At 27.7% G+C, this 22,316-nt stretch overlaps 1 protein-coding gene across 2 annotated transcripts; it reads right to left on the bottom strand.

The window, feature by feature from the left end:
* Window positions 1–4,542, bottom strand: LOC114164124 (CCT motif family protein). 2 transcript variants are annotated; one of them, XM_028048653.2, is made up of 4 exons: window positions 4,243–4,542; window positions 1,413–1,910; window positions 872–1,018; window positions 1–344 (listed from the first exon to the last, which is right to left on the bottom strand). In XM_028048653.2, exons 1-4 carry the CDS (start codon window positions 4,345–4,347, stop codon window positions 255–257), a joined length of 840 nt encoding a protein of 279 aa, XP_027904454.1. In that variant the 5' UTR covers window positions 4,348–4,542; the 3' UTR covers window positions 1–254. The 2 variants fall into 2 exon arrangements, with proteins under 2 accessions (XP_027904454.1, XP_027904455.1); XM_028048654.2 differs by lacking the exon at window positions 4,243–4,542 and adding an exon at window positions 3,280–3,358.
* Window positions 4,543–22,316: the final 17,774 nt, after the last annotated feature.

Raw genomic sequence — 22,316 nt, 5'->3', positions numbered from 1 at the left:
TATTTTCTTTTTCTTTCCATTATTGAACAAACCTATTTACATATGTGGAAGGTAATTCCCGTGTACAGAGACGATGATAGAATAGATAAAGAGATGAACTACCCTAAGAAGTTTGGGGTCTGCTTTATTCAGCAAATATCTGCTCAAACATACAATAAGCTCTAATCACATAATTACTACTTCTGAGTTTGATCAGATATAGCTACTTCACTCTACCTTCTTCCTACTACTATATCAGTTATTAAGTCATTCATTCATTCCCTCTTGCTCTCACATTCTTCACTTCTTGCAAATCTTCCACGGATTCTTGGTTGACTGTCAGCAAGAGCCTTCCTGCATGCATACTGGACAAAACAAGAATATCATCATCTCACATGAAAATCCGCTTTTGGTTAAAAATGTTGGAAATCCCATGTAAACTAGAAATAAGGTCAATTTAAAATATATATTTGGATACAAGATGTTAGAAGTTCCACATCAACTAAAGATAAGATCAGTATAAAGTATACATCTGGATACAAAATAACATCGATCAAAATAAAACTTGGTTGCCAAAGAAAACCAATCTTGATGCCAAACTTAACAACTTAATAGCATATCAAGGATTGTCAGCATGTTGAGATGTGATTTTTCATGCTAATTGAGAAGCAGCTACTTCTAGCTTCTACTTTTTTAAGCAAAACTGACAAGGATTTGCAAACGCACACTAAGTACAAAAATAGCAAAAAATAACAACACAGTTCAAAGCTTCAACAGTTGAGGTGATGAACATTTTTATAAGAGAAAGTATTCATCCATGAGATATGCATTGAATTGAATAAAACAAAATCTAGAAAACCTTGAGAACAGCGTGGTGAACCTATATGATTACCTTGATTTTCCTCCCAAAGTTCCTCTTTGTCCTCTTATTCCTGTACCTGGAGAGCTTTTGGAAGCGTTCCTCACTGGTGCAGTTGCAGATGAGAAAGGGCCTCTCAACGGGTGATTGAACAATGTTCATGTTTCCGTTACCCAGAGTCTGTCACAATAGTTGAGTAAATCACTAGATCTTGGTGAGTTTATTCACGACAAATAAATTTAAAACAGAAATTGTTTGTCATTCTGCACAAGGAAGCATAATTTGCTGGATACAGTAACTCATTTTAGGTGTTTGGAAAGACACGAGTTAAGGGCAAATTAAGTGACAGATATTTAATTACACTGCAAGTTCTCAAGGTAGCAGCACTTACAGAATATCCAGAAGCAAGTTAATCATATGGATAACATGATATACATGGCAAAAGGCACCACAAGAATTTCGGTGTATTTCTGTAACAGACTTTTAATTTCTGATCACAGAAGCAGATTATGAATTTTTTAGACATGTGATAGATTCCAGCAAAACTGTATATACAAAAGAGGTTAAGTTAAACCTTTATATCTCCTTCACTAAACGATCTTCGCATGCCATAAACTGCATTGAAATCCATTGCAGGGATATCAATGAAAGCAGGCTTCATTGCAGCTCCACGAATCCATTCCATTGAGCTTAAACTTCCTGAACTGACACTCTTTCCCAACTGCATGTCAGGAAGTGACTTGTTTTCTTGAATTGAGTTTTCATCAATGTTCAGAAGAGGAACCTTGATTTCCAGAATCTCAGAGAGTGGTGACTCTATTGCAGCCTTTTCTAAGAGATCCTTTTTGCATTCATAGAATACCTCACTCAGAAATTGATCATTCTGAAGAATATCAATATCAGTGGATTTTAGTCCCTGAGAGGAAACATCTTCCCCACAAGACATCATTGAGATGGTCATGGGATCCAGGTCCATGATTGGCTCTTCAATAATAGGTTCAGGAGCTTTGAACAGATCTCCCTCTGCTGCCAAATCATACTCTGACATGGCAGAACACTGAACAAGCTCATCCTGCATCAAACACATGGGGAACTAAATTATAAAGTAATTAAGAAAAGGAAAAGAGCTATACAAATGAAATTAACTTTAACTTTATTTTTAAGCTATATGAAACTATTGGACTTGATAATAACATAATGTATAACCAGAATGCAACAACTAACAAGTGAAAGCAGAATACAGCTTTAGAACAAAAAAATAGCACAGACTGTTAACTATTACAGACAAATATGAAATAATAGTATTGTACCAAAAGCAATAACTGTAATGCAACAAAAGAAAAAAGAGAGGAAAGGACACATCACAATATGTCAATTCCAGACACGGTATGGGTTACAATGATTTACACTTTCCTTCTCCCATACCCTGCACCCTCAAAAAGATGTGTCATCAACACATTCAATGTTTAGTCATAATCTATATCCAGTAGTCAATTGTTGTGAGCATGTGATGCTTGTTTCCAACTAGTTATCATATTTAACTTGCTAATGCTGAGAAGCTGCCCAAAGATGATTTACTGACATATCAATGATGCCAAAAGTTTCATGATGATATTTGCATGATTCCATCAAGTAAAGTGATTCTTAAAGCAACTGACCACAATATAAATTTCTTAGAATGGAAAAAGATTCCAATTGCATATCATGGTCATCCAACCAAAACATGATTTATGGATGGGATTATCCTCAACTTTTTTAGGAAAGAGAGAAACAGCAAAAAAGAGAGAATCAATCTGAGACAGTGAGGTGACAGAAAAAGCTATATGTCAGTAAGAGAGTTGGGCAAGGGTTTCAAAGAGTTTCAAGCAGAGTCTAAGAAATATGTGAGATTCTCCAGTTCAGGAAATTGATTCAAGTACTTATATCAGAATAGTATATATTGTAGGTTAAACGGTAAATGAATAAAAAGGCAAGGATTTTCTTACGCTTCTTCTTTTAATTTCAACACAAATAAAATTCCACACACGGTGGCAAACAAACACCATATTCCTACTGCAAAGCTGTAAACATTATCTGCCAATACATATTCAGCTGAACCTTCACAAACAAAAAGAATGGCTGCTAAGATTCAGGATTTCAAATTGGAATTCAATAAATGGTTTCAAATTCCAAGCCATGCATCAACCCATAACCTGGCTTTGAAAGAAAATCCAGCTTTTAACAGCTGAAACAGTGAAACTAGAATCACACACTGTCCAGAATACATTTGATTATAACTCAGGTAGAGACTATGGATCACTATTTTCCTTCCCGTGAATTATTGAAATCAGAATAAATAAAGGAAGCCAGTGAAAAACAAATAATTGAACAACAGATATAAATTCACACATCACTATTATTTAAGGTTATGCTGCAAGCAATATCATTATAAATCCTTATACCGTAGTGGACACAAAACCAGAAGGTGGATTAGTCAAGGTGCTCCTTCTCTGATTGCAAGGCACTGTCACCCGAAATTTGATTGAAATTTTAGTGCCAAAACAGAAAACCACACCACATGAAAGCAACCTAATTTTACCATTTATTAAATGTAACAGGAGCAGAAATAGAAATAACCTTTCTAGAACTACATGTAGTGCTCGACAAACACCATGAGGAAATGATTAAGTTGAGCATTAACAAACTCCATTCCTTTACCCTTTTTCCTTACTATAAAGAAGTAAAGCGAATAAAAGTCCTTTTTTTTTTCTTTAATCTCCCTCCTCAGTGCGGCGCAAAAGGACAAACCCCACTGAGAGTTCACACACTACAGACTTGTAACAGTAGGAAGAAAGATTACACAAGACGGAACTATAACAGAGAAAATACTTCCCTTTTATACCCATTTTATTTTCTCTCCTTTTCTCATGCTTTTTCAGATCCAGCGTATGAATCCAACTACAGTTGTTTCCACTTGAGGTACTAATAAGAGAAAACGTTCAGAAAGAAGAGAAGGAGAAAAACGAAAATGAATAAGCATGTATTAAGTTAGAAGATGTTTGGTTATCAGCTTTCCTTCTTCAGCTTGATATTACCCATCAAGGAAGGAACCGCAAATCATATACTAAAAGAGGAAGAAACGTAGCAAAAAATCTGAAATGTGAGAAGTAAACATTTACGTGAAAATTTAGACTCAGACACCAACTTAAATCGAGTTTAATTCTGTAATAAAAAGTGACCCATTTTCCGATACCCCATTTACTCCGAAGAAACGAATAGGGGCAATTCGGAGTAAGGAAGAAGTATCAAAGTTTCGAAATTTATTGCATAAGAGAAAAAAGAAGAAATAAAATGAAACAAAATGCAGAAAAACAGAGCAAAAACAGGGGAATGAGCAGAGCGAAGAAGAGAGCAAGAGGAGATACCATTGGAGCATTGTACTTCTGGGTTTTGCAGTACTCCTCAAGCTGGTGAAGCTCTTGAGAGAGGTTGTGCAAATATGGGAAGAGAAGACCAGTTTCAGCATACATTTCTCCAATACTGAATCTAACTTAGAAGAGAGGCAGATACAATATATGTTGGAGCGGAAACAGAGTAAGAAAAGCAGAGGAAGAGAAAGTATAACAGAGGAGAGGAGGATGAGTTTTGAGATTTATTTATTTGGGACAAAGGAAGAAAGAGAATGAGTATTTATACGAAGAAAAATGGGAAGTAAATAGGGCAATAATGATAGTACAGTTGCAGGACTTTGGAAATATATGATGTGAGAAGAAAGTATTAAAATAAGGACAAAGTAAGAAAAGGACAGAACCATTTTATAATACAGTGTCCCCAATCATGTTTCTTGTCATGCTCTTTTTAAAGAAAAAATGAAAAAGGGTATTGTTTTTAATGAGTATATTAAATAATGTGTGGCATCATATTTGCGAATCGCAGAGGCAGATGAGTTGCACCAAGCCAATGGCAGAGAAGTGTGAACATAATGGTGGTGGTGGTGGAGGCCATGGTGGGGGCTTAACTCAACACTTTTCCTCATTCATCACTCACGCCAACACTAGCCCTCTGCATCAGTTTCCAATCCCCTAATGCTGTCAAATAATCTTCACAATGTCAGAAACAAAACCAGAACAATTAAGTGTGTTTTTATTTCTCAGACTCAAAAACAAGTTTAAGTTTATTTTCTATGTACAAATACGATATGTGTATCAGATATGTTTAGTTTGAAAATTATAGAATACGATAAATGATATATATCTGATACGCCAATATGTTTAGTTTGAAAATTATAGAATACGATATATGATATATGCATATTAACAAATATACAATAATTTTTAAAAATAATATAAATATGTGATTGTTACTGTGTGAATCCAAATTAAAATCATATATATTGAACTTGTTAATGTAGAAAATTATAAATTATTATTTTCATAAAAGTACTACAATTTTAAAGATTAGATAATTTATTACTAAGTATAAAAAAATATCTTAAAGTATCGGACATAGATATGTATCAAACACGGATATATGATTCAAATTAAAGTATCGTTGTATCATAGATAATTCAAACATATCTTAACTTTACATCAACCAAAATAAGTGAATTTCAATTATACAGATAAATGTAAATTTCATATTAGAAACTAATTTTATAGAATAAAGTTAAACTTAAAATTCACTACAATATTTTATAATTATTACCATTCAATTTTAATATGAACACACTAGTATTTTAATACCAAGATATTTTTTACTATCATTTAATATTATTTCTTATTACTATTTAATCTCTTCTTCTTTTAAAAATATAAAAACTAATTTTTGTTTAGATCATTTTATCCTTGTAAAAGTTATTAGTTAAATAATTTTAAATAACTTTTTCCTTTTAATATTTATGATATGAGATATAACTAATATTTTTTCTGATCCATCATATTGAGTATATATGAAACTTTGAAGAATAAGTGTGAGTAATAGATAAGTTAAAATATTTAATGGTGAATTACAAACAAAAGTTAAAACATTTAATGGTGAATGACAAAACAAATAAAAGAAAGTAGACAAGCAATAATACGACAACTCTCTGAGTACAAATAACAAAAATACTATCTTTATCTTCAAAAGCATATGAAGCTTTTTAAACATAATATCAAATGATAAAAGAATTTCGCTTTTTATATCTAAATGTTTTTTATATAACATTTAACTTTAAATTCTTTAGTATCTCACTTTTTATTTCATTTATTCTTCCGCTAAACTTTTTCTAATCTTAAATTTAAACAAAGTATCATTCTTCAATTGTAAAACTTTCTTGGTTAAACAAATTATTAGGTGACTAAGCTCTCTTAGCGAGAGACCTTATCTATATTTTTTAAAGTATTTTGGGTTGTGACGTTGAAAGTTAAACGAAGATGGTAATAAGAAAATAGTTTGAACTCTGAATTATTATTGTTCTGTATACACTTTGAGAATTGAAGGGTCACTTGCTAATCACAACTCTGAAGAATGGAAAACCATGAAGTGCATCGTTCATGTCACATCCACTACTGCAGAAACAAAATTTGTAGCAAAGATTACTTGTTTTCTAGAATTTTTCTCTCATCAAACACTCTTTTTGGCATCATTTAAGAGTTATTGAATGGAATAATGTGATGGGACTCTTCATCCACCATTTTTTAACATTAAGGTGTATATTACAGTTTGAGTACCTTTTTTTTATCGTACTGTCATTTTAATTTCTTTGCAGAACACTTCTTATCTTATTAATGTACAAATTATAGAACAACAGTGATCGGAAAACTTATGTACGTCTCATCTTTTCAATCTTATCTTCTGCAAATTTGTCCTAACAGATCACGTGTTACAAAATAATGCCTAGAAGTTATAAATTTTAGGTTTAATATCCAATTTTGTTTTTATCCGTAAGTTTAATACTCTTTTATTAATTGAGTTTCAATTTTAAAAAGTAGTTTTTTTAAATAATTTATAAAATTAAATATTAATATTTATATTAAAATTTAATATAAAAATTACGAATGAATTGATGATGACGTTAATAATTATTATTTGAAAAAAATTTAATCGAGACACTTTTAAAAAAGTTATAATACAATTCATTTTCTTAAAAATAAATATCAAACTCATTCATTTAAATAAAAATGTATATCATATAACTAATTAAATCTAAATTTTATAATTAAATATATTTTTAATCTTTAAATACGGTAACAAAATTATAATTTGATATATTTTATTTATCAAATTTAATGGATATAATATTTTTAATTTTACAATGTCAATTTTTTATGTATTAAATGGTATTTTAAACTGATATTTAACTCAAAACATATATTAAATAATATAGACAATTTAAGTTGTAAATGTGAAATATTAAAAAATTATATTTATTTATTTTTAAAATATAAAACCAAATTATATTAAAATCTAAAACAAAGATAAATTTTAATTTAATATCTAATTTTAATAATTAAAATCATATTTAACCTTAAATTCTAATAATTCTTCTTCGTGCAGATAAATAATTTCATCAATGATTTGAATTATTAAAATAACATATTTAAATTAAATATATTTTTAATTTTTAATTTTTTATACAGAACATAAATAAATGATTGAAAATAATCAAACTTATCTTAATTATTAACAATATTGATTCTTAATTGTTTTTAAATAAATAAAAAAATAATAATGAATCTAAAAGATTAGACGACACAGATTATTCCACTCTTTTATAAACTCTCCTAGTACATATATAAGGTAGTAAAAGAAAAGGTGAACTTTTTAACAACAATGGCACCTTCAGAAATTATCTAGTTTCCTTTTAGTTAAAATGTTGACATTACAATGAACTTGGTTAGCATTCTTTGACTTTAAACTACTATATTATTTTTGTAGTAGATAATGCATAATTGCTTTTCAACTCAACGTATTAACCGAAAGCACGATGATAGAATTTGTTTATCAACTTTAACATAACCAAACTCAAAATAATCAATAAAATTATATTAGTACCAGCAAAGGCATGTTGGTTGCATTTTTTTTTTAAATTATTTGAATTACTATTAAATATCATAATTTTAAAAAAGATATATAATAAATGAATTTTTTAAAATATATTTAAAAATAATAAAAAATGGATTGAAATGTAATAAAAATAGCAAATATATGGATCAAATTGAGATTCAGACAATAACTTTACACGTGTCACCTTACTGACACGTGACACAATATTAAGTGGCATGAATAATTTAAAAACAAATTAAAAAAAATGAGGAACTGACACATGACACATCCTTAACATCGTTAACACTCTACTAACCTAATTGTTACACATTTTCAAAAATATAAACCTAGTTGAGATTAAAAAAAAAATCTTAAAACTTATTTAAGATTTTTAAACGGACAAAAAAATATTTTAACCTATATTTTAATTTTATATTTTAATTTTATATTTTAATTTTATTTTTGGTTGATTCGATCTATCAGACCTTAACAAAAGATCAGTTGTAAAAAGATTAAATTAATTATGATGTATAAGAAAAAAAATTATATATATCAAAATACCAAAAATATTGTAAATCAATATCTGTCTCAATAAACATATTTTTCACGTATTTATGCATGAAATGTATTTTGCCAATGCCCACTACTAATGAACCTATCTACATCTGAAATATCTGAAAAAAAAATAAAAAGTGGAAATGAGAAGAGCATACATCATGAACATGTAAAGCTGCATGAACTTTAAAATGTTCTTTTGAGATGGATATAGTTAGCCAACACGTAGGTATCTTTAAACTTCCATTGTAAAGTTTAATATGATATTTATATTTGTAGTAGTTAATTTATATAAATAATTAATAAAATGTGATTTTATTCTCGATCTTTCTGAAAAATTCAGACCTAAAAATTATGTATCAAACAGACCTTATCTCGTTATCATCTCCTTATCTGGAAACTCCAGTATCCAATTTCCTTTTATGTTTTAATTACTATTACTTTCACTAGGAAACCATCCACATCAATAAACAACATTATGGGAGAAAATGTTGTGATTAAGATAAGATTCTTAAATTAAAAAAAAAAAAAAAAACACACTTTTGATGATGGTTGGCGAGGATTCCAAACTGAGCAGTCTTACCCAATCCAAATTTACATTGATGTCAGGTATGAGTGATAAAATACACAAAAGAAAAAAATGTTCCTACAATTTAGCTAAAAGTAATTGTTTTACTCCCTCAGAAAAAAAAATTAATTTAATTGTCATACTGAACAAATAATAGGTATTGGATCATAAGAATGTAAATCAATAATTCTTGTCATATAAAAAACATATAAGTGAAATATTTATTTATATTTTAAGGAAAGGGACTAAAGAAATTGTTTTTTTTTTCAAATTCCAGAAATTATAAAAAATAATTTAAAATTTGATAGATAATAAATTGTTTTACCACAAATTGAAAGACCAACTTAAGATTTTATGTTATATAATTAAATTTACTTTTAATAAATAAGTAATCTACATTTATAGTTATATTAAGTTTAAATTAAATATTTTAAATTACAATATAAAATTATTTTTTACCTATTTACAAAATTTTTGAAGAAAGAAGGGACAGATAAATAGCTTGAAAAGGTTAAAAGGGAAAATATACGAAAGAAAAAATAAAATAAAATATATATAGTTTGAGATAAATTTTTTGAGTCATTTACAAATATAGAGTTTGAAATATATCCTTCCAAATTAAAAGTTAAAATGCAATCCTAAATATAAACTACCTTAATCATACAAAAGTTAGAAAATTAAGTTAAAAACAGTCAATTTTTAATCAGATCAATTTTTTATACAATTTCCGAAACAAACTAGATAAAAATGAATTAAACTTTGTGTGTAATTAGTAATTTTATATGCTTTTATCCTTTTATTTGTTTTTTTAATTAAGTTTCATTGGTATTGATTAAATTTAATCATTTTTGTTAACCTTGTCTAAACATTATTATCATCTTTGGAAATATTACGTGTCAATCATCCTATATGTGATATTGTCTGCTTTAGAGTTTAGAGTTTCATCACGGTTTTATTTTTAGAAGGTATTTCAAAAGGTGAAAAGGACATTTAAACGGCCTTTAACCCCAACTTTTAAGCGATGTGAAGTTATTGGATGTACCCGAATATAAGTCCCTAGTGGAGATTTAAGGGGAATGATGGTTCATTCCCTAATGAAGGACTAAGGGAAATCGCTTTCGTTCCCACAAATGGCGGCGTAAATGTTTAGGTCTCAAGTTTGAGTGACATCATTAGGGTCAATCATCACATCTGAGATATTGTTTGCTTTTGAGTTTGAAGCTCCGTCACAGTTTTATTCTTAAAATACAACTCAGAAGTCAGAAGAGGTATTTAAATTACCTTTGACTTCAACTCCGTAAGCGATGAGACTATTGGATATACAACAAAAGTTTTCAATTTATACTATTATAAGAAAAAGATTCATGTTTTGGTATAGACATTTTTTTCTAAGTTTACCCTTTATTAAATAGGATATAGTTACTGATTTAGTCATTTAATTTTTTAGTTTGGTTCATTTTGTTCTCTTTATTATTTTTTGATTCAATTTATTCCTCCAATTATGTTTTGAAAAGGTTTAATTTTGTCCTTCCTGTTAAATTTGACATTAACACAATATCCGTATATATTTTAAAAATAACAAATATACCAACCAAATTATTAATTAAGCATTAATTATTGGAACAAGAGATAATTTCAATTGATATCATAATATATTTCCTCTAAATGAATGAGATATGTGAAAGTGTAGTTAAAGAGTTGTACAATTTGTTCAACAAAATTTGAGAGATGTCAACATTATTGTCTACTTGCTCATTATTTAGACAGAAAATGTTAGTAATTTTAGTTGATACTAAAATATATAATATATTTTTTGTAATAGTTTCTTAAAGAGCTATATGATGTAAACCTTACATATTTATTTTTTAAATATTCTAAGTATGTCTTAATCTTACCACTCTAATGTGCAATTTGATGATCACTTGGAGGACATAATTTATGAGGATGGACTAAAATGTTTCCAATAGGCACACATATATGCCTTAGATGATTTAGAGAAATCTCCCTAATACTAAAAGTCTCAATGTTTGTCAACAATATTAAAATTAACTAATATAAAGATAAAAAAAAAAAAATAGGTAGATCAAAATTTCACTAAATTAATAGAGTTGTTGAATGTATGTCATGTCTTATTTTGTAAATATACTTTTTCGTCAGTAAAAATATTACAATCATTCTTACACGTTAACTAATTGACTTAGATAAAATATAATAAAATTAGTACAATAAACAACAATGCCAATTTGTGATTACATCATGCATTAGATGTAAATGATAACTTATGTGGGTATTCAGGATTTTTAAGATTAGATAGTAAGACATTTTAAATTTTCTCCAAACACTCGTTTTCTATTTCAAATATTTGTTATAATAAAAATGTAATATAAATTATTTGTTGCAACTTTGTGTTGAAGAAGATCCATTAGATACATCAACAATTGAAAAAAAACGTGTCATGATTAGATAAAATATTTTGTATACATTGAAATTAGTAGTTGTTTAGATATCTTTAAGGTTTTAAATTAAGGAGGGACAATTTAATATTCCCTTTATCCTCCAGAACAATAAATTAAGCATGCAGTAATGCATAATCCAATTTGTAAGTAGACAATTATCTGGTCAAATCGTTCTTTTTTTTTTATCTTGACAAAAATAAAATAGTTGTCTTCTTAATAGAGCAATTAATTAAGAAGAAAAAACAAAATGTCATATATTTTTATACTATTATCTAAACGATGAAATCAAAAAAGGAAGATTCTGTGCTTCAGTTTGATCAGATTATTCAAATTCTCTTTCAATATGGCGTGTTATATTCTTCCACATTTACATATTGAGTTTAAAAAACATTAATTTAGAAATGAACCTAATTTTTGTCAATTTCTCAAACACTGTAAGAATAAAGTAATAAATCCCACTTACGGCAACTGCACGTGAAAATTAAGAAAATCTGAAAATAAAACTCCATATTTTATTATTGATGAAGCTTGTTTAAGTAACTCAACCATCAATTCACACAATTTCCCACTAATTGGGTGTAAAGAGAAGAAGAATGTCAACCCATATAGCTTTAGAAAATGACTAAAATTTTTCTAGAGAGAATTTTCTTTATAATAATTCGAAAAAAGATATTTTTAATAGTGTCCGTCTAATTTTGTATAACCATTTTCGTCCACAAATATTTTCAAGCTAATAATTTCGTAATTAATATTATAGAAAATTTGCATTCGATGTTAAAGTAAGGAGGAATCTGTAGTGGGTTCGAATCTCAAACTCAACACATCAAAAAAGAAAAAAAAAATTAAACTATCATCTCAACATGTTATGATCAGATATCTAATAGATACATAAACAGAAAATGTTATTGATAAAATCTCAATTTCACCCAACATGGAGAGATAAAAAAACGTAACTAAATAAAATGAAAATATTAGAAAGCATGTTGTTAAAATGAAGGACGAGTGTGGAGTTTAGTAAGAATTGAGATGAGTATTAAAATTAAAGAAAGCGTAACAGAGTGGTATAAGTGAAAGTGAGGTTGAGAAACAGAGGCTTATAAACCTTGAAATGAAAGCATAGGGGAATATGAAACTAAGCTGTAAAGTGAAGTAAAAACAGAGGAGAAAGTGTGGTAGGAATTTGAACCACTCTTTTAAAAGTGAATAAATTCAGAGAAGTGCATTAGTGTTACTGTTAAATGCTCCACTTTTCATTCTGTTTTTAGCAAAGAGGAGGAAAAATAGGAGGGTGGCATAACCTTAAAGTCCCACAATTTTAGAAAATAGGAAATTTAAGGAAAGGAATTCATGTGAAAGAAAGAAAAAAAGGTTCATAGCTTGGTACTATGCATCACAGAGTGTAGAACAAAACAAAAAAAAGGCACTTAGATGTCCATTTCAGGACAAACACTTTTGTTTGTTCTGATGGTTTCACTTGGCGTAGGGCATTTGGCCTGGCAAGTGCAGGGAGTGTCATGTGTCCTTCAGCATCTTCGGACAAACAATTAATCATCAAAATTCTGTTGCTTCTGCAAAGTGCAAAAATACTTTTCAGGTTCACCTTTGTGCTCACCACCTGTATGAAAGAAAGCATAGGTGGAAAGCGTGCCTAGTTCTTTTTTGCTTCTGCCCTCTGATGTGGAAATTGGAATCTCTCAGCCTTGTTCGTGTAATTTTTCTGTGTTTTTCACTATGACTCTGTGGAATCAATCCAGAATAATGAAGGCAGGGATCGTTTACCAACTGGTGGACAGCAAAATTGGTTTGTGGAACCAGTTGACTAACCAAAAGATGATTTAGATTAGAGGAAATCAAATGAATTTGGTCAATCTTTAGTTTATGCATGCTAATTAAGCATCTTCTGCACTATTTCATCATTCCATTCCTATTCAATATACATACACCCATGATATATGTTTAAGTTATGGTAGGAAACTCAGATAATACGAGTTTGCAAGAATATAAGTGGTTGTAAAATTTACTTTTTAAACTAATTTTATAAGGTTGAGATAGATTTAAAATTGATTTCTTAACATAGTAAAAGAGTTATGTGTTAGAGTTTATTCTAACGAAAATTTCTATTTGTTGAATTTATGGTTTCACCTTCTGTCAAATCACTCATTAATGTTTAGTTTCATGTTCGACGAGTTTATAATATATAAATGAGTGTAAACCTCATAAACCGGTTTTGTAAAAGTGAGTTCAGCTTAAAGTTCATAATCGGCCACACTATTTTGAATAAGATTAAATTACTCATTTGGTTTTTATTTTCATCCAAAAATGTCAAGTTGGTCATTTAGTTATTTTTAGTCTCAATTTATGAAAATTGATGTAATTTTGTCATGATTTGTGAAAAAATAATGTAATTGATCATTATCGTTAAATTTCTTGACACAGATCAAAGATTTTTCAACAAAGTTGAAGTTTTAACAAAAATGATTTATTTTGTTGGTGTAATTAACATGATCTTAATATCAATTTTTGATGAAAAATATTTTATCTGTTTCAATAAATTTAACAAAAAAAATAAAATTGGATCAATTTTTATAAACCAAGATCAAATAAAGACTAAAAAAATTTTTGACATTTCTAGACGAAAACAATGACTAAACGTGTAATTAAAACTTTAAATAATTTTGATTTTATGAAGTTTGATAGGTTAGAAAGGTTTTGTTTCCGTGGTCTGACAAATGAAAATGGAGGGGTGCTTTTGTGTATGGCCCATACTAATTTAAGAGAGGAAATTTTGAGTTTGTTGATGGAAAGGAAATAGAAAGGAGCATGAAAAGAGAGAGGAAAAGATAAAAGAGAGGAGGGGACCATAGGATAGATCATGATTGTTTGTCTTTGTAGAGAGACAAATTGTTTGAGAAAATGGGCTCCTTCTCACGTGGCCCAAACTTGAAGTCACTCTTTAGATTCTTTTGGACCTCACTAATGATATGACATGCTTGAATAGAAAGCTCTCATGTGTGCCATATACCTGTTCAATTTTTCTATCAAATTTACACTAATCATTTTCATTTCCCTTTAATTATCCAAACATTTCAACTGTACATTAGATCAATTTTTATACAAATTATATATTATATATATATATATATATCAAAAATTACGAACCAAAATCTCATCAATACATTTCATTTATCTATATATAGATCCTATACACAGCTTAATACAAACTAAAAAAACATGCAATCATCAAACTTTCAGAAGAAAATTTGTAAAAATAAGTAATATGAAAAAAATTATTTTAACTTGCAAATGCAAAATGTTAAAAATACACCCATTTTTAACGAATATAATTATCTCGTGGAGGTTTATGTGTTTCGCTACGTAAGCTGCAACCATTCCACACACGAGGAGAAATAAATAATATATGGTGAATTAAAGGACTGCTTGCTAATTTTACTTTTTATCTGTCTATTGTGGTTTTGACAATTGACATGTTTGAGAGTGAATCATCATACACAATAAAATAACAAATAACGAATGCCAAATGCTAACTTGATGTGTTTTAAATTATTAATTGAGAAAATATTTAAAATATAAAAATTTAAGTAATATTTATTTCTGAATATATATTTACGAAAATATATTTCGTAATGCTGAATTAAGATTATAAAATTTTGTATTAACTATTTTCACCAAAACTTTTCAAAATTTAAACTTCAAACTTAGGTGATGGTTAATAATATGTGGTAAATATATTCTCGTATTGTACGGCGTGAAAGGGATTTTAGTAATATAATTTCAACCTTTTTTTTTTTCATTTGGTTGGTTGAGTTTGATCATTTTCATTTGAAAAAGTCTCAATGTAATTATGTTTTCTCTTTATATCTGTATAAAGAGTATGAATAAAGATTCAAAAAGAAGAAAGAAAGATTGAGAGAGAAAATAGATATGATTCATTATCTGAAGTTGAAAAAAGAGTAAATTATTTGAATGCTATTTATAGATTTACCAATGAACAAGCAATCACCAACAAGATAACAGCTATCCAATAATAATAAGAATAGTTAATAATTGAAAATAAAATAACTAAAATATAATCCAAATTAATATGGTTTTATTTTTATCTTGTACATAAAGAAATGGTCCTCAGTTTTTTCTCTTTTTAACTTTTTTTCTATCCATTTCAGTTCTTTTATTTTTCACCTTTTCTTCTCTCTTTTATACATTTTTTTTACCAGCGAAGAAGAGAAATATATTGAAACGAAAAATTGGTCCAAAAAGTAGCAGAGTTATTGCAAGCAAATAAAATAGAATCGCAGTAATTATCGACTAACCTAGTTTACTATTGGGTCTTTATATAGTTAGGTGAAGTGAATCATCTAATTGTTTAAATAATTTGGTGTGTTTGGATACACTTAGAAAAATTAAATTTAGTTAAATGAAATTTAAAATCTCACTCAACCAAAAAATTTTATGATTTTGTTTTGAAACTAATCCAAATTTGAAATTCAATGAAACATAAAAATAAAATTATCAAACATCATTTGAAATTTTCAATGTAAAGTAAACTTGAGTTTGAGTTCTCACACCGAAAATCAAACACACACTTAATAGGGTATCATATTTAAAAAATATAACTATTAGGCATATATAATAATAAAATAAATTCATATTTGACATCAATTAAAAAAGTATTTTAAAGGTCACTATTATTATTTATCAATTGTAACAATATTGATACAGTGTCTTTCGTTTGGTAGTCAAAAAATTTAACAACTAAAATTAGTGATCAATTTAATATATAACTGAATACTAATTCTAATTTTTTTTTATTTACAATAATATTTTAAAGACCAATAATCTTTAGCTTATAAAATAGTATCTAAATTAGATAAATTATTTTTTGTCTTTAAATTTTGTTGTTATTTAAAGATTTTCTTCTGGTGAATATAAAAAAAAAAAGAACACTACTGTAAAAACTTTAATTTCGTTAATTTGGACTTCTTTAAATATTGAGATGTTTAAGTATGTGGGTGTATTTTAATAATTAGTGCGTATGTGTTAATGTTAATATGTAATACTAATAAAAAGAATGATATGTTATTCGCTTCTTGTTTTGTTTATTTGTTGTAATGATAGCGAACTATTTACAATTAGTAAATGCAAACATATATTACTACTACTAAATTAAAAAGTAAGTAGTTTAAATATAATTTATTTTTAAAGCATAATATTTTTTACAACTTAAAAATATTCGTAATGATGAAAATTAGTGAATTTCGATTTTGTTTCAATAAAAGAAAATTCACTTAAAATTTGAATTTCTTATTATCTAATTGCTGTAAAACATGTTAATTTTGTTTTAACTTTGAATTTTGAACGACCAAAGTTTTAAATGATTGATTTTAGTTTGTAATTTATTTTAAAATATATAAAAAATATATTTTACAGTATTACATGATCCTGACCGTCCACAAAACATTATTGAGCATTTGGTAGAGTGGCACTTGGCCACAGGGGGACGTGTGAAGGGTGTCCTTTGCGCACACTATGAGAGTAGTGATGCTTTTCGTTACTCCTAACTGCAACCATCTTCTACAACACTTCTTTCTTCACAAGAGTCCTTCTTATACCCAGATCATTATTGAGGGGTTAAAAGAATTCAATAAAAGTAGTCACCAGTATTCCAAGAGATTAGATTTTAAGTTTAGTTAAACGTTTAATTAAACAGATGATACCTACTTTTATTTAGATGTGTCAGTTTAGTATCCACTTTTAAAAAAATGTCAATTAAGTTTCAACTTTTGAAAAAATGCTACAATTAAGTTATTTTCAGCAAAAAATTATTAACATGGTTAACGGTATTGATATTTAAAATGACTTACAAAATTAAGTATTGATATTTATACCAAAATTTAGTGGTAAAAGTCATTAATTAAGTTAACGGTTGTAGTAATTTTTGTCTGAAAGGGACCTAATTAAGACACCTTTTTAAAAGTTGGGACTAGATTGACACATTTTTAAAAACGGATACCAAATTGACACATCTGAACGAAAGTGGGTACCAACTGACTAATTAAACCTTAGTTAAATTTTATAAAATTGTTTTTTAGCTAAGACTAGTTTGATAGATATTAAAAGTTTCACATTAACTAAAATTAAAGTCAATATGTAGTATATAAGTGTAAAACTTATTTTACAAGTTGTATTTTTCTGTTAGGAATTGGATTTTAAGTCCAACTCAACATTACTAAACCGGTACTTTGGGTGAGATTTACATTTATTTATATACTATAAATTATTGTCTTATCTTTGGTGAATGTGAGATCTCCAACACATCCTCTCACATCGAGAAATATACATCTGGAATATGAAACTAAACATTAAATGGTGGCCCAATAAAAGGTGACACCATAAATCTAACAAATAATAAATCTTTTAATAGTGGGTGACACAATAGACTCAACAAACAACAAATCTGGTTATGGTAGATTCTAACTCACGACTCTTATACTATATTAAGAAGTTGACTTTAACCTTAATTCAACCTCATAAAATTGATTTGTAAAGTGAAGTTTACATTCACTTATATACATATATACATAAACTTGTGTTATCTCTAATCGAAGTATGATCTCCAAAAATCATATAAGGTTGAGTTAGATTTAAAGTTAACATAGTATCTAAACAAAATTTGTTGTTTATTAGATTAATTGTTCCATCCGCAGTTAATGTCTGGTCGTATATCTGAAGATTAAGTAATAAGAGAGAAGGAAGTAAAATCGAAAATGATGAGGTGTGAGGGAAGAATAGAAGTGGGGTGAAATGTCTCTGCTGTAATGATGCAGGGCAGGGAGAAGAAGAGAATGTTGAGAAGTTAATCTGTGAAGCGTGAGAGGCACAGCATGGACATATTCATGAAAGGGAATGCCACAGATAACCCATTTCTCCTTTTCTGCTTTCCAAGATGCCAAATTTTTCACCCAACCACAACCATGCCACGTTACCTCCATATGTCCCTCTTTGAGCTTCCATATCATCACACTTTTACTACCAAACCCTAATTATTTGATGTGATAACTCATCATAACATAACCTTCCACAAAACACAAACATTCTTCCTGCAATTCTAATTTCAAACCACAGTTTTTATTTACCTAACAGATTTTTTGTTCGATAAACGTGCACAAAATGGTAATTGTTTTGCTTTCATATTTCATCAAACAAAACAAACAAATGAATGCAAATAATTAATTGTGCAAATATATATGCGATTTTTTTGTTTCTTGAAATTCAGACACTACACAACAAACCCAATGTCCATTGCTGGTCTTTTTGTTTTTGCTTTTCCCATAATTGCCAGCAATCTTATTACGACACATCGTCGTATCCTTATGTGAGAAGATGTCTGAATTGAAATTATTGAAACCCAATGTGACTCCTCTTAAAGGGACATAAATCATTTTCTGCCTGCTTTTCGACGTTAAATTTTAAATTTAATATTCCTCACTCATACAGTAAATTCGTTCCCAGATAGATAACATTCTTTACTGAAAAAAGAACAAAAACAAAAACAGTTTTATTTGTACTTAATGCAAATGATAAAAACAGTTAATAGTTTAACCATATTATGTTAATATGTGATTAATTGTACCAACTTTTCTTTTTCTTTATAATCAGGGTATTTCCGAAGAGTGTTTGTTAATTTAATTATTTTTTGGTGAAAATATGAGTCTTTTTGTGCACGGCATGGTATAATAATAAGAGCAGTGATTGGGAATATAGAGTCCTTAAAGAGGAAGAGTTTTGTTTGTCGATGATATGAGAGCACAACGCAACCTCCGAATTTAGATGTTTCTGATAATTATATAAAAGGGTCCAATCAAGGATTCCACAACAAAATCTCATCCATGTGGAATATACCATATATAATTTCTCCACGGAATGATGATGTATAACATAAGCCACATAGTATATATATATATATATTGTTTTTTTTATCTTTTTGGTGTAATTTTCGATGAAATTTATAAAAGTGGATAAACTTTTCAAAATTATATTGATTTTTTTTTACGTAAAATTCATGTTTTGTAACATGAGTTTATGTTTTTAGTTTTAGAATTAGAAAAGTTGTGCTTGCGTGCGACTTTATTCTATCAGTTTTTTTTTTTTTAATTATAGTTGGGATTTATTGCATGACTTTAGTTTATTTTCTAGAAATATCTTTTTAATTTTATTTTATTCCGTGAATATAGATGTTATGTTTGCAAAGTATTCATTACTTCTCTTTAATATTTATTTATTTTATCCGGTTTGTTTTAATTAGAAATAATAAAGTTGGTCTAGTGATGCATTTGTGTTTGAAAAATAAGGTTTAATTTTTTTTTCTGTTTTCCTTTAAAAGTGTCATGTTGGTTTTCAATTCTTTTTAGTCTCAATTTTTGAAAATTTATGTTGTTTTATTATTTTTGTTAAATTTCTTGATCTTTCATCAAATTGACACTACAATTATTTTAACTACACCAACAAAATAAATTATCCTTATTAAAAGTTTTAATCTTTTGCATCTATTGTCCAGGTTAAGTTTTTTTTTATGAGTTAAAGCATCCCTTAAGTACTTTTCTTTCATTTATTCATTATTTGGTTATAAAAAAAGTTTCAATCTTGATAAAAAAAATTCATTAATCTAAAAAAATTTAACAAAAAAATCAAATTACATTAATTTTTTAAAAATCGAGACCAAATTAACACTAAAAAAATTAAAAAACTAACTTGACATTTTTTTCTAAAAACATGGATCAAAAGAATAAATTAAATCAAAAACTAATAGAAAGTATGATTTCAATAAATTCCAACGAAAGTGACACAAAAATGGTAAGAAAAACACATAGGAAAGCATCACAAACTCTAATTATGTGAGTACTTTTATCTTACATTGTATATACAAGTATTTTATTTATGTCATTATAACTTTTATAATATATATTAATGTAGAGATCTTTGCATTGTAACCTAATTAAATTTATATGGATATTTTTTTAAATAACTATTTTAAAGGTAATAATTATACTATCCATGATAATTTATTGTTTAATAACAGCTTAAAATCATTTACTTCATCAACGTATTTAAATGAAGTCCCTACTCTACTTTTCATATATTATTTTTGATTTAATATCATATGTATATTTTCCATAAAAAATATTAATTTCATATTATTATTTTTTACACAGACATATATGTATATATGACTTATTTTGTTTTCTTGACCTCCATCAAGCGGAACTTCTTTCTCTGCCGTGCATCCTAAAATGTAGTCACGACACGTATTAAACAAATATGACCTCACATTTATACAGTTTCCAGCATCTAATTATATCTCTTAGGACCTTATTTTCAATTCAACACAACTTCACTAATAATGCATTATCAAAAGATACTGAGTTTCTTATCAAACAAACGGAAAAAGCTGAAGTGCCTTCAATTTTATTTTAATTCACAAAGTAGTTTAACTTATTGTGTTTTTTCTATTAATTTTTTTCTATTATAAATGTTTACTTCAATTCAATCTACTCAAATTGCTAGCAGGTGTCACTTTACAAATCGTCAGATCACGATCATCGATGAAACCGATCTTAGAACCCTAGTTATTATAACTTTTATTTATAACGCAGTTACTACTACAATTCTAAATATCTAATAGAAATAGTTTAGTATTGTTGTTAAATCTATAAGCTGCATAAAAAAAATCATTAATTTAATTTAGACGCGTGGTTTTATTTGGGTATTTTAAATTTAAAAATACCGATTCTAACTGCATGGTCTAGATTTAAACACTCTATTTTATAGTATATGATTTGAAAAATTAAAGTAATTATTTATAAACAAGAATTACGTATTAACAAAAATGATTCTGAACATAGATGCGAGGACGAGGCTTAAATTAATACAAATTTACTATTTCTTTACCAATCTTTTGTAGTTTATGTTTTTATTCTCAATAAAAATTTGTTGGGATGAATTTTTATGTGGCTTTTTTTTATTTAGGGGTTCTTTTAAATTCAAATTTGTAAAAATGGGTCTGTTGAATTTTTCTTTACAAAATAGGGTTAAGTCGTCGGGGAACGACATTAAAGGTGAAGTCATCCTCCACCATGCCGGTTTTTTTTTTTTTTTTCAAAAAGCGAAACCGTGCTTTCAGAAGTCGGTTTCCATGTACTTTAAAAGTGAAGTCGTCCTTGGACCTGACGACTTCACTTTTCTTCTTTTTTTACATTCAGCTTTATATATATATATTCAAATATAATTATAAAAGATTTTTTAATAATTTTTAATTTGTATTAAGATTTAATGACTAAATATTTTAGAATTTTTTAAAACTACTTTTTATATTTTTACTGTAGACAAATATTTAAAAAATAAATAAATAATATATATTTAAAAAATATACATAAAACTAAACATTAAAAAAAAATCAAAAAGTGAAGTCTTAGTGTCCAAGGATGACTTCACTTTTAAAGTGAATGAAAACCGGTTTTTTAGAGCACGGTTTCGTTTTCTGAAAAAGAAAAAAGAAAACCGGCATAGTGGAAGACGACTTCACTTATAATGTCGTCCTCCACTACGACGACTTGACCCTATTTTGCAAAAAAAAAATTCAAGAAACCTACTTTTACAAATTTAAATTTAAAAGAACCCAAAATAAAAAAAAGCCATTTTCATGTTGCTGTATCCCTATCATCATTTTAATTTTTTTTAATGTAAAGTAACAACATTATTTAACGATGATATAAAAAAACCACATATTAACAGTTTTATATCTTACATGTGATTAAAAAACCGTAACCAAAAATTAACTGTGGTGTGCTTAATTAGTAAAAGAAAGTTTTGATGTGATAAG

Source organism: Vigna unguiculata, chromosome 9 (genome assembly GCF_037176805.1).
Source record: "Vigna unguiculata cultivar grain cowpea cultivar isolate G323 ecotype 2 chromosome 9, ASM3717680v1, whole genome shotgun sequence".
NCBI lineage: Eukaryota > Viridiplantae > Streptophyta > Magnoliopsida > Fabales > Fabaceae > Vigna > Vigna unguiculata.
The sequence above is the reverse complement of the archived record's forward strand: the minus strand, read 5'-3'. Positions and strand labels throughout refer to the sequence as shown.

Coding starts and splice junctions, on each gene's coding strand:
- LOC114164124 (XM_028048653.2), bottom strand. CDS start 4,347: ATGTATGCTGAAACTGGTCTTCTCTTCCCATATTTGCACAACCTCTCT. Junction 1,911..4,242: donor AGAAGTACAATGCTCCAATG/GTATCTCCTCTT, acceptor TGTTTGATGCAG/GATGAGCTTGTTCAGTGTTC. Junction 345..871: donor ACTTTGGGAGGAAAATCAAG/GTAATCATATAG, acceptor TGTTTTGTCCAG/TATGCATGCAGGAAGGCTCT.